Genomic DNA, 13468 nt, shown 5'->3' with positions numbered 1-13468 from the left:
GCCTCCCCTTCCCATATTTTAGTGGATGCTACTAATCAAATCTTGATTTATTTTTTATTTTTAAGAATTTATTACAGTGAGATGGCTATAGTTGTTGTATTCCCCCTCCCCCAAATTGTATCATGATAATCTATTCATGCCTTTTTCTCCCACACTATGTGATAAATTTATTAAGGATAGGATTGTGTCATTCTACATTAAAACTTGGGTACCTCTAGCCTCCTTATGATGTTGGCTGTAGTTAAGCTTCAAAGACTTACTCCTAAACGTGAAGCTCCATCATTTCGATAGTCGTGCTGATTCACTCTGGTTATACCTTATCTCTGTGCAGTAACGTAACTTGACTTGGAGAAATGGACTCATACCAGTTTTTAAAAAACAGTGTTAGGTGATTGAATCCAGGATAAAAGAGGTACTTTGCTCCAAGGCGATATTCTTGACATTCGTTTATACATTGCCCATACCTTTTTTTTCTCTCTCTCTCTTTTTTTAATGTAGCTAGCTTTTCTTCTCTTCTTCTCTCTTCTGTTGTGAATCCTCTTTTCCTCCCTCTTCTTCAAGGCTCTTCTAATTTTAACTACTTTACTGATTTTCCCAGTATTGAAATCTAGGTGCTACTTTTGATTATATGGTATATAAAAATACTTTTATTTCATAATTATTTCTTGTAAACAAAATCTCACAAAACCAAATTTCAAAAAAGGACTTAATTTGTGATGGTTAATGGGAAATATGCGTTAGTAATTAGTTGAAATAAAGTAGCTCATACTGAAAGTGAATGAATGTTGCAAAATTCCTTGTAAATTTATTTAAATTTAATTATAAGATTATTGTCCTTTCTTTGTAGAGCAAGTTTTGTTTTTGTTTTGTTTTGTTTTTTCATTACTGGGAGGTAAGTAGTTTTAGTGATGGAAACATTCTTAATTAGTAAGCATCAAATCTTTATTAATCAGTCATTATTATTAGTCTTATGACTAGAGGTAATCAAGTGAGCTTAGGGAAAATTGGCCAAGTATGGAAAAGTTTTATAATAGGAAAAAATATTTCAGCTACAAAAGAGATGCCATTGTTTCCCTTCTTTCCACTGATAGTTAAAGAGGACTATATTCTTGGAATTTACTTTCAAAATGGGAAGTTTTAAATGGATATCTAAGGGTGCAGAGAAGGATGGGGCATTAAAGAAAGCACACAATGTATAGCAAAGTATAGTAAAATAAATGTGTGCAATTATATAAAAAAAACCATTTTCTGTGATAATAAATTTAAATAACATCAGATAGAATTATCTGTCAGTTTTTCCTTATCTTGGTGTTGATTGAAAGCTCTGTAAATTAGTCTTTTAACTAATGAATTTCCAAATGATCACTTACGTATGTATGATATATATGTGTATTTAAAAATTTGATATAAAATAAATATAAATATATAGTCTTATATGTGAAAAACAAGGTAACCTGAAACTCATGCATTCACAGAGTATATTTAACAGCTTGAATTTAAGGGTTTTTATTAAAAGGCTAAAGGCAAAATTTCCTTTCACTGCAAAAAGTAAAAACTGTGGTGACTCACTTGCAAGAACAGAAAATTGAACTATGCACACATTTTATAATTAAATAGTGATTAAATATATAGGTATGAGTGATGACTAGAGCTCTGGACTGTAAATCCTCAAGACAAAATGTTACTATTTCTGTTTTAAACTTTAGTGTCTACAGAGCCAGTGGGTCAAACATCCCAAATGGGTAATCATTGGCATTGTCCTCCAGCCTTTAGATCTTAACAAATAAAAATGGAAACCATTTGGATATGATTAAAGAACAAAGACACAGGGGGATGGAGAGCAACCAATTCAGAAAATATGGAACAGTTGGTTCACCCTAATTATAGCCATCTTGATTTCTCTTTTTTCTTCTGTATATATCAATTGGGAGTTCAGTGGAAAATTAACCCTTTGCCTAATTATAGAATAAATTCATTGCAGATTTTCTAAAGTGACTTTATGTTTTTTCTTAAACTCAAATTTCAAAAGTCAGTTGCAGTTTATGTTGGCCGCAGTTCTTTCCTTTGATATAGTTCAGTAGTTCATTTCCTAAGACTGAATTTCTTATATCTGCCATCGTCTAAATGAGGATACGTTGACAGAAATGAGAAGATCAAAGACTCATCAAATTAAAAAGGTTTTACATTTGAATTAGTCTGAGTCGTACTGAAGTGTGGCTGAATCCAAGCAGTGACTGAACGCTATGCACAATGATAATGTTTTTGCACATTGTTTATTGCTGCCAGTCAAGCACTAAAATAAGGCCTAAGTTCTGACCCTTCTTTGCCATAAATTTTCTCATGGATAAGAAAGGTTATGCATATTGGGGCATATTTGGTTTTTCAGTAGAGATGAATTTATTGAAATGTAGATTACTTTATACTTGATTGCTTGCTTTTCTTTTTTTTTCTACTTTTTATCACAAGTACCTTTATTAAGTATTCATATTATGAAAAAAATTATATGGTTTTTTTGTAGCTATTTTAGAAAGAATGATACCCATTGACTTTATTGACAGGTGTATATTATATGATCTCTTTGGTACCTAATGTTTATTTTGCGTGTTAAAGAATCATTTAACACAGGTACGTAAGTAAAAATGAGGAAAAAGAATCAAAACTTTCAATGTCAGAGTCCTGATGAAACATTGTAGGGTTTTGTATATATTCCAGATTTGATGGCTTTCTCTGTTTTTCTCTGAATTTACTTTTAGTCTTAAAGTAGTTATTGCACCCCTCACTCCTACCCTTGAGACCCCTCCACACACACATAAAGGCAGCTGAAGCTTCAAAACGGAAAAATTGTATTTGTACCTATTGAGTGCATGAACAGAAATATAAAGAAGCAAGTTCGGTTCAAAAATTATGATTAACAGCCCTGGCCGTTTGGCTCAGTGGTAGAGCGTCAGCCTGGCGTGCAGGAGTCCTGGGTTCATTCCCATGGGCACACAGGAGAAGCGCCCATCTGCTTCTCCAGCCCTCGCCCTCTCCTTCCTCTCTGTCTCTCTCTTCCCCTCCCACAGCCAAGGCTCCATTGGAGCAAAGTTTCCCTGGGCGCTGAGGATGGCTCTGTGGCCTCTGCCTCAGGTGCTAGAGTGGCTCTGATTGCGGCAGAGCGACGCCCCAGATGGGCAGAGCATCGCACCCTGGTAGGCATTCCGGGTGGATCCCGGTTGGGTTCATGTGGGAGTCTATCTGACTGCCTCCCTGTTTCCAGCTTCAGAAAAATACAAATATATATATATATATATGATTAACACAGTTAACGTTGTAAACTTATGAAATAGATGGAAGGAGAACAGATGAGACAATAACATGGAAATTAGAATGGAGACATCTGCATTTTCCTTCATTCCAAACCATTTTTATCATGCTGTCATAACCTTTTATTTCTAAAACAGGTTTGATCATGGTCTTAGGATGTTTAATTCATTTTGGCTCCCCATTTGTTATAGCAGGAGCTCCTAACAAGGGGAGTATATTGGAATTGCTCAAGGAGTCTCTAAAATATGCACATATGTGGAACCCATCACCAGAACACTTGATTATTTTATGGGAATGGATAGATTTGACAAAAACTATTTTCATTATTTCAGATGCCTCTTTCTGCCATGTTCCAACCAAACTCTCATCCTGTCTCATCCTGCTTCCTCCAGTCGTCTTCTGTTCTTCTCTAGCCATGCTACACTTAGCTATTTCACACAGCTTTTTATTCCATACATCTACACTATTGAGCATATTGTTCCTACTCTCCAAAGCACCATCTCCTTCTCTTCCCTCCCTCCCCTTTTCTCCAGTCTAAGTCTCATATCTGCCAAACAACTGCTTATCTTCTTAGATTCTCCTCTGAAGAGAAATTTTTCCTCATTTCCTCATGTTGAAATAGCCACTCTATATTTTCTGTTGAGCATTTATATTTGTTTACTTTTCTTTCCATGTCCATCCTTCTGATTAAACTCATGTAATTTATCTTGTCCTTGTTTATATATATTAAATGGCTATATGGATTAATAATATATGAAAAGCCTGTTAGGAGTTTAAATGTATAATTTTTTTATGAACATTATTTTTACAGTCATTATTAGAGTTTTGTGATCAACCACCGAGACCTAGGTCGATATTGTACATAATTTTATTTTTTATAATATATGGCAGTATTAAAACATATTTATTTAATTCTCCTCTTCTTTTTACCCCCTTGTCTCTACAGGCGAAATCTCACAAAACTGTCCCTTATCTTCAGTCACATGCTGGCAGAAATCAAAGCCATCTTTCCCAATGGGCAGTTCCAGGGAGATAATTTTCGTATCACGAAAGCAGATGCTGCTGAATTCTGGAGGAAGTTTTTTGGAGACAAGTAAGTAAAAGTCATTTGATCGTTTAGATCCGTCTTTGAAGAATGATCTAGCCCTGCCTCCACTTCCATATGGTATAGATTTTACTTGAGTGTTTTTCATACGTGTTTTGATTACTAATTTTTCTGTTTAGCCACCAAAAGTATACCTCAATAACTTAATAGTTTTTTTTATGTTATTACAGATTAAGTATCAGTTACACAGCATGTATTTATATCATGATCATTCTTTGAGTTAGTTTGCTCTAAAAAGCAGGCCTACGTAAGATAGAATTTCTATACCTGAGATGTTCTTAACTTTTTATAATTTAGTAAACACACAAGACACATGTGCAAAATAAAAGGCAAAAAGAGACAAATACTTTAAAGATGGCGTAAAAAATGCTGTGACAATTTAGAAGGGAACAGCTGCTTCAGAATTTCAGGAAAAGGCACTGCTTTCTAAAGTGTGTGGTGTATAAGCTTGAAATGATGGTGGGGGGAGGCCTTAGAGCCCGGATTCAGGTTCACGTGTCATTGCACAGAAGTATGCATGTGTAAACAAGATATAGAAGTGAGGGTGTTATTAGTGTTGCCAGTAAAACAGTGAGACCTCGAGTCTTGTATTCTTGAAGTAAAGAATTCAGTCAAGAGACAAAACACAGCAAGTAAAGCTCGAATATTTTGTCCGAGCAGGAATAGACTTGGAAAGAAGTGAACCTACACTGGGAAGTCAGAGAAAAGGAGGACTTGGAGACAGGTTTCGGGGGGTTAGCCTGACTGAACAAACCACCACTGCCCACTGCTCTCCTGACTGCAGGTTTTGGTGGGTCTGGCAGAGCTTAGGAAAAGGAGAGAGGCAGGGCAAAGGCACTGGAGGGGAAGAAGAGGAGAATGAGGAGGCGGGCAGGGGCGGGCTTGCCCCGGGAGGAGGAGTGCAGCACACACGGGGTCCTCAGTCCTGAGGGTGGGGAATTTAGGGGAAACCCTAGAGGAGATCTCAGTAGACTGCTCATCAACGTTCCAGGTATGTTCCTTTCAGCATCAGTCCCAGGGCAGGGGTCAATTGTCAGTGCAGCTGGTCCCGAGGTCAGCAGTGCAACCTTTGTCTGATTTTGCTGCTTTTCTGGGCCTGGAGGTGAAAGACAGCTGACATCTAGATGTATTTGATTCATTTCAAACCTCATTGTCCTGGGGGTTTAATGCTTAAGGGCTTTTATGGGTTTCTTGTTTGTTCCCCTGCTAAGGAGGCCTGACCCACATGACTAGCAACAGGGCAGGGGAGGAAAGGTCAGGGGAGGGTTCGAGCCCTGTGACCAGCAGTATGAAAGGTAGGAAGTCTAATCCGAAAGGCCAGCACTATGCTAGTGGAGGAAAGGTTACCCTGGGGGTGAGATCTGTGTTTTCCCTGCTTCACCCATTGCTAAGGACCCGGGGCTTTCCGCCCTGGTGACCTTTTGTGCCTGGCCTATAGTCAGCCCTTTCTCTGCTCACGTCTAACTGCTTACCACATTAGCACAAAGTTGAAGTATGTCACAAAATAGTCAAATAAAGATGTTTTTCTTTAAGTACTTCCCACACATACTCAGTGAGCTTGGTAAATAATCGGAGTTGAATGTTTGAAGCCATCATAAACTTAAAACTTACAAAACTTTACAGAAATTTGTTGGGAATCATTCAGTAAGATGATCAAGAATTGAGCTTCAGGGGGCAAATAGTTTCTTCAGTAACCTTTTGTGTGTATGTGTGTGTGTGTGTATGTGCGTGTGCACACACGTCAGACACAGAAAGAGGGATAGATAGCAACAGACAGACAGGAAGGGAGAGAGATGAGAACCATCAATCTTCGTTGCAGCACCTTAGTTGTTCATTGATTGCTTTCTCATATGTGCCTTGACGGGGAGGCTATGACAAAACAAGTGACCCCTTGCTCAAGCCAGTGACCTTGAGCTCAAGCTGGTGAGCCTTGCTCAAACCAGATGAGCCTGTGCTCAAACCACATGAGCCAGCGACCAGGGGGTGTCAGACCTGGATCCTCCACGTCCCAGCCCAATGCTCTATCCACTGCACCACCGCCTGGTCAGGCTTCAGTAACCTTTTAAGGATCCCTTTGATGATAGTGCACATCAGAATGTCCTTAAACATAGACAGAACCCCAGCTGAGTATTAAGAAAGAAGGGAGTTGCTTACATATGGATTATTGTTTTTTATCCTGTAACTAAAAATCTATATTTGTACAATTAACTGCTGAAATGAGACTTTATATAAAATATTGGTATATGCTTTTGGTGGTCTTAGTTCTCTGATGCTACTGAATTAACTGTAAAACTTATTTTTCTTTAGTAAATGCAGTGTTTATCTTTACAGCCATGATTAGAATATATTTACACATAGAAATGCACATTTTTTACATACATAATATTTTGGCTTTGAAAACATAAAAATCTCTTTCCTATTTTTTAAATAAAATCTATTCTATATTATCTTTAGGCACTAAAGGTGTAAATGCCATTATTGCCATTAATAGGCATATTCTGTATTCCAGAATTCTTAATTATTTGCAATGCTCTGATACCTAATTACAAATAAAGAATTTAAAAAAGGAAATGGTTTCTCCTCATCTGAATTAGAATAACAGCCAAAAGTGTATTAATTACATTGTTGTGAGTAGTAGAAAGGAAAAAGGCATTGATTGCTGAGTTCTGGGAGAGAGAACTGAGAGGATTTCTTGAAGGTTACAGTTTATATATTAACATGGTGAGCACAATGCAAACAGTTGGTAACCTTCAAAATAATCCTTATCTTAAAATTTTAAGATACTCTATTGGACAAATTCTTTGTGGTATTTCTTTTTGAAAACTGAAAATTTTAATGAGTCATGAAATTGTTTGCTTGTCAAAAGGTCAGTAAAGAATGAAAAGATTGCTCACACATCTTTCAAGAGAGGAGTTGGCTTTGCTGGCTCCTCAAGCCACGGAGAATTATGCATTTGAGATATCTTTATTTCCCTTATTTATTGCCGTAGACATCAATGAGCTGAAATTTCTGTTCAACTGTTACATGAGAAATCACTATGAACTCAAACGGGGTTCTTGAAATAGCAATCAAATACTCTTCCTACTTCCCAAATGCTTGTAGTTATGTCTCCTGTCTCCACTTTCTAAGTAAAAAAAAAAGCTGCTTAATTTTTCTTTAACCATTTTTACTTTTGGGATGAGAGCCAAATTTAAAGCTCCTTCTGGAACTCAGACATATTTCTGTAGTTATCAAAATTAATGATTCTTTTAATAGATCATTGGAAAAACCATCTTGAAATTCTCCGTGGGTTTTTAGTTTATCTTTTCACAATAGTTTGTTGAAGGAGTGAACAAATGAGTGAATGAAGTAGTCTTTATAAAGCTTGAATTCTTTTATCTTCCTTATGCTCTCATAGTAGTTTGTATTTTCACATAACTTAGTTCTTAGATGGAAGTATTCCTGTCATTCATCTAGCTGCCCATTGAGGTCACTTGAGAATGCTTTTATTTGACCTAACCAGCACCTTTGAACGTTAAAACAGTATTTTTGCCAAAAACAGAACCATCGAGAGGTTAGTCTAAAAACAGCCAAACACATGACGAATTTTATAAAGGAACTTTTCAGCTTAAGAATGTTATTTTGCCCCCCTTTCCCCCTAAAAGGAACTATCAGTAAGAACAAAATGTTAAGATTGAATTAAAATTGGCCCTGGCCGATTGGCTCAGTGGTAGAGCGTCGGCCTGGCGTGCGGGGAACCCGGGTTCGATTCCTGGCCAGGGCACATAGGAGAAGCGCCCATTTGCTTCTCCACCCCCACCCCCTCCTTCCTCTCTGTCTCTCTCTTCCCCTCTCGCAGCCAAGGCTCCATTGGAGCAAAGATGGCCCGGGCGCTGGGGATGGCCCCTTCGCCTCTGCCCCAGGCGCTAGAGTGGCTCTGGTCGCGGCAGAGCGACGCACCGGAGGGGCAGAGCATCGCCCCCTGGTGGGCAGAGCGTCGCCCCTGGTGGGCGTGCCGGGTGGATCCCGGTCGGGCGCATGCGGGAGTCTGTCTGACTGTCTCTCCCCATTTCCAGCTTCAGAAAAATACAAATAAATAAATAAATAAATAAAATAAAATAAAAGATTGAATTAAAATTGAGTGACAGCTACTTTTCAAAGGCTATTGTAACAACTCCTAAGGCGATTTTAGGATGCAGACCTTTTAAAAACGGGCAGCAGACATAAAATCTTTAAGTGTCATATGCTTAATGATTAATTTCTCTGCTCCCCAACCTTTTTGAAATCATGGCAGGGCCACCTCTCTGCTCAGGGCCCAAGCTCAGCTGTGCCTGCTTGGAGACCTGAGGGAATCAATAACATATTCTGTGTCGGGTTAACTGGTTGGGAAGTTCTGTATTTGTTAGATTTGTAGGCAAATTCATTAAGTGTTTCAATAGTTGAGTCCTGCTTTTTGCATTATTAGTCCGTTGACCAGGAGATAATAGAAATATGTAGGAAAAGAGAAGTGACATGATTGAATAAATAGGTTTGAGTAAATTCTGCAAAATGAGGCCAATACGAAAATGAATTTGTATGCCATGAGTTAGTTTTTAATTTAGAAACTTGAAGCATGAGGCTCAAATAATGTGTTACTGACTGTTATTCGAGAAGACACATTATGTAGTAGACTGTGGGTACCATTTTCTAAGCAGGTCAGGTGGCAGTTACCGGGCTACTTGTGCTGAGGACTTCTTGGCATGGAGGAGATTTAGACATGCATTTCCAATCAGATTATATTCAACAGACACCTTGGATCCTAACTTCTGGATCTTCTTATTGTAAGGATCAAGAAAAAATCAAATTGTTAGATTCAGGAAGGTGTGCTGGGATTGCCAGAGTGTAGACGCAGAGACAGGGAGGTAAGGATAGGGACCCTGTAAGGCTGAGAACAAAGGAAGACAAACGTTTGCATTCCATTGGTTAGAGACCCGTATCAGAAGTTTATGTTTGAAGTTCGCCAATGAGCTAGACCCAGCCCCTGTTGCTATGCTACGTGCAACTCCCTTAGCAAATAAGTGACCGCTATTTTTGCTTCTGTATTTATGCTTGCTTACTTAGGATATATAAGGAACTAGCTGTAAGCGCCCGGGGCGGTTCCCATTTGCAGCTCACGGTGTCTCCGGACATCAGGGAACTTGCCCCCTGCGCAGGTGAAACTGGCCAATAAAGTTACATCTATACCTACCTCTAAAAGTCTCTGACATTTGTTTTTATTATACCCGGTGGATGCTTCACTTATATGTTCTCTGATCCCCATCTTTGATTCAAGTCCTGTTCTTCAATTTCAAGTTCAAATTTTTTTCTGGCTTTCAAATAGGTCCTGCTATTTCAGTAATGTCCTATCTAGTTGTTTTTTTCTTAGTGAGACCAGAGACCTCTAAAAAGTAGAACTAGCCATTCTATTTTTTTTTCTTTTCTTTTTTTTGCCTGAAGTGCTTCTGTGAATCCTTATTGATTATGGATTAAAGTGTAAAATCCCATTAACATGAGAAACTTTAGGCACTGTTTTTTTATTGCCGTAGACATCAATGAGCTGAAATTTCTGTTCAATTGCTACATGAGAAATCACTATGAAATCAAATGGGGTTCTTCAAATAGCAATCAAATACTCTTCTTACTTCCCAAATGCTTGTAGTTATGTCTTCTATCTCCACTTTCTAAGTAAAAAAAGCTGCTTAATTTTTCTTTAACAATTTTTACTTTTGGGATGAGAGCCAAAATTAAAGCATTATTTTTTTGCACTTAGCTCATCCTCAGAGTAACAAACTATTCAGTACTCTATACTTACCTCCTCATGTGCTTCCTCCCCTCCCCCCGCCACCCCAACACCTGATTGTGTTTGTTTCTCTTTATTGCAGCCACTGGCAGGGCCAGTTTCCCATGCCTTACCCAGTGTTTCCATTGTGGAAGTTTTCCTTGACTAATCTAAGGTGGACACTCACCCCTGGTCTGTGTTTGCAGATACCTGTGCTCACATCTCTCATACTAGACTGCAGTGAACTGCTGACATGCTCGTATTTCCCAGTAGACTAGGTGGGTTTCCTGAAGGCAGGGACCAACCCTTACGACTTTCATTTCTCAAACCCTGGCACATATCCTGATATGTGTAGGCACTAATAAATGTTAACAGACTTATGAATGGTTGAGTGGGTAGGTGGGTGAATGGGTGATACCTATTTTGGCTCAAAATTTTCAGTGAATTTATTATCTGCAAATGTGTTTATTTATTTATTTATTTATTTTATCAGCTCTTTTAGTTCTACTCCCTGGAACACCTCTTTCCCTCTTTGTTCTTTATTACTGTTCCAGAATTTTGGTAGCCTTCAGCAAATCTAGTTCAGAAACTCTCCCTTTCTTGGTTGTTCTCAATAATACATACCTTCTTACACATTCAACTTGACTCTATGCTTTGTGTTCCGGGTATGTTTTAAGTACATTTGTATTATTAAATGTATGTTTACTATATGGGTCTTTCACTTGACTGTGAAGCTCCTTATTGGTATTTTATCCACTTTGTCTTCAGTGAAGTGTGGATTATTGGGCTCTTGCCCGACAGATCAGCCATTGCAGGTTTCTAAGTCCTTGCTCAAATAGCTCTTCCCACTTTTGAAGATTTTTATAATCTCTGGCATCAAAGTTATTACTAGTCATTCACTGTTCATTTCACTGATGATTCTCTCCCTGCTGTTACTAGTAGATCTCTTTGTACTCCTCTAAGCTCTTGCTTAGCTTCTGACATTAATTATTTTCACTAAGACTGTCTAGTTATCATATTTTCATTAGAGTCTAAGCTCCAGAAAATAAGGTTTATCTGGTCATCTTTTGCATTTATTGAAATAGCTCAACATGGTGTCTCACAGTTAAACTTTCAGGAAGTGTTGTTCATTTAATTCAAATGAGTTGAGGAGTAGAGGAATGTGTGTGAGCACGTACACGTGTGACACAGAGAGAAGCAGAGCTTATTTGCTTGATTGATGAGGAGGCCGCGTGCTTAGAGGTCATCTGTTCAGGTTCTGACTCTACCACATAGTTTCTACGTGCATCAGTCTCTTCATTTATAAAATGTGGATGATGATAGCAATAGTACCAACTATCTAGGGTTGCTATGAAGGTTAAAAGAGCAAAAATCTACCTACAAGGCACATAGAACAGTGTCTGGTACAAGCAAGCACTTTCTGTGGTGGACTAATGAACCAATTTAAACCTTAATCTTTCTCCAAGAGTATATTTATTAATTATTAATTCTACAAATAATATAATTAATATTTAACTTTGTATAATGGAGGTTCTATCGTCCCTAGAAGTCTAAAAACAAAAACCAAAATAAATAAACAGAAGTTGTCTAAAATTGTATGTATTCCTGTATAAAAGTTGAGTAAAACATAACAAACAGTCCTGCTTACCGTGTAAAAAATGATATACCTACAGCTCAGTTCATTACCTCCACCTTTGACTTCCTGGGGAAGTGGTATGGACCTTCTTTGGTTTCCTGTGTTTTCCTTTCACTTTAAATACGAGACAGAGGACAATGGCTGCTTTACCTTTCTAGTGAGTGAGATACTTGTTTTTCTAGCATATTAACTAGATTACTTTTCCCTGTAGTCAAAGAAGAGGCAACTTAGTCATATTTAATTAAAGGAGGGATTGCACAATAGAAGTTAAAAACTTTTATAAGGAAACTGTGCAGCAAGAGCTCTAGAAAGAAAAATAACTAAAAAAGAACTCAAGAAATGCATTTTAATATTCTGTGTTGTCAAATGTTATTATCTGTTTAAAAAAATCAAAGTATGTTTATATCAATAAGGAAAATAAAATTACAAGTGTTTTGTTCAACTCACTATAACAAGATCCTAGATATAAAAAGCAAGTAAGAAGCCATATTATAATTATCTGTTAAGCAGTGTGTATTCTATTTGAGGAAAACAGTACATTAAAAAAAGTATAACTGGCCCTGGCCGGTTGGCTCAGTGGTGGAGCATCGGCCTGGCGTGCGGAGGTCCCAGGTTCGATTCCCCGCCGGGGCACACAGGAGAAGCGCCCATCTGCTTCTCCACCCCTCCCTCTCTCCTTCCTCTCTGTCTCTCTCTTCCCCTCCTGCAGCGAGGCTCCATTGGAGCAAGGATGGCCCGGGCACTGGGGATGGCTCCTTGGCCTCTGCCCCAAGGCGCTGGAGTGGCTCTGGTCGCAGCGGAGCGATGCCCTGGAGGGGCGGAGCATCGCCCCCTGGTGGGCGTGCCGGGTGGATCCCGGTCGGGCGCATGCGGGAGTCTGTCTAACTGTCTCTCCCTGTTTCCAGCTTCAGAAAAATACAAAAAAAAAAGTATAACTACTTAATATAAGTTTGGCCCTTTAGAGAAGTACTAAGGAATATCACTATTAGTAACTTAATTATTACTAGACTTGTCAGGTTCCATGGAGGAGCTGGTATTGTATAGGGGTTGCACATAGGTTAGTGAAGACTCTAGCAGTCTATTCAGTGGAGAATGCTATAATTGGGACTGAATTGTTATGGTGCAGAACAAGTCCAGGAAAATACTGATATTCCAGCTCAGCTGTTCCTGTGATTTACACAATCCACACACAAACCCTGTGTCTTCTGGTAGCATTCCTGAAACTGTGATAGGCTAACTAGTTAGCTCAATAATAAGGTAGAGTCTCAGATGTTACAGTTCTTTGGACCATGTTCTGTTGGTAAAGAAACTGTACTTAATAGCAAAGTAAATAAAGCTTTTTAAAATTAGCACATAGGAATTTATTTCTCCTTAGTAGACTATTATTAATCATCTGTCTTTCTATTCTTCCTTATTCTTCTGAATGTTGACCATCAGCAGGAAACAACAATAACTGTTTTCTCACTATACTTTTGTTTTTGCTTTGTTATGCTGCAATCATCAGTAGTTCCTCTTAATAAGAGAAATTTTGAAGGTTTTACTTACATACGATAGTATGTATACACTTTCTTCTGTGAGGGTTTTAGAAGCATTATGAGAAGTGGAATATTTATTTTGCCTCAATTTAACTTATGTACTTAGCAGACTT

At 38.3% G+C, this 13468-nt stretch overlaps 1 protein-coding gene across 8 annotated transcripts in view; it reads left to right on the top strand.

Annotated features, from left to right (window-relative positions):
* Nucleotides 1–13468, top strand: part of CBLB (Cbl proto-oncogene B) — a 234404-nt gene that overhangs the window by 94453 nt on the left and 126483 nt on the right. For all 8 annotated transcript variants that reach the window (XM_066348058.1, XM_066348062.1, XM_066348061.1 and 5 more), the window contains exon 4: nucleotides 4250–4396. In XM_066348058.1, the coding sequence (XP_066204155.1) occupies nucleotides 4250–4396 (147 nt within the window). The remainder of the gene's footprint in view (nucleotides 1–4249; nucleotides 4397–13468) is intronic.

The sequence above is a fragment of the Saccopteryx leptura genome, chromosome 8 (genome assembly GCF_036850995.1).
Source record: "Saccopteryx leptura isolate mSacLep1 chromosome 8, mSacLep1_pri_phased_curated, whole genome shotgun sequence".
NCBI classification, from domain to species: domain Eukaryota; kingdom Metazoa; phylum Chordata; class Mammalia; order Chiroptera; family Emballonuridae; genus Saccopteryx; species Saccopteryx leptura.
Note: the sequence above shows the minus strand (reverse complement) of the source record. Positions and strands in the feature narration are given on the sequence as shown.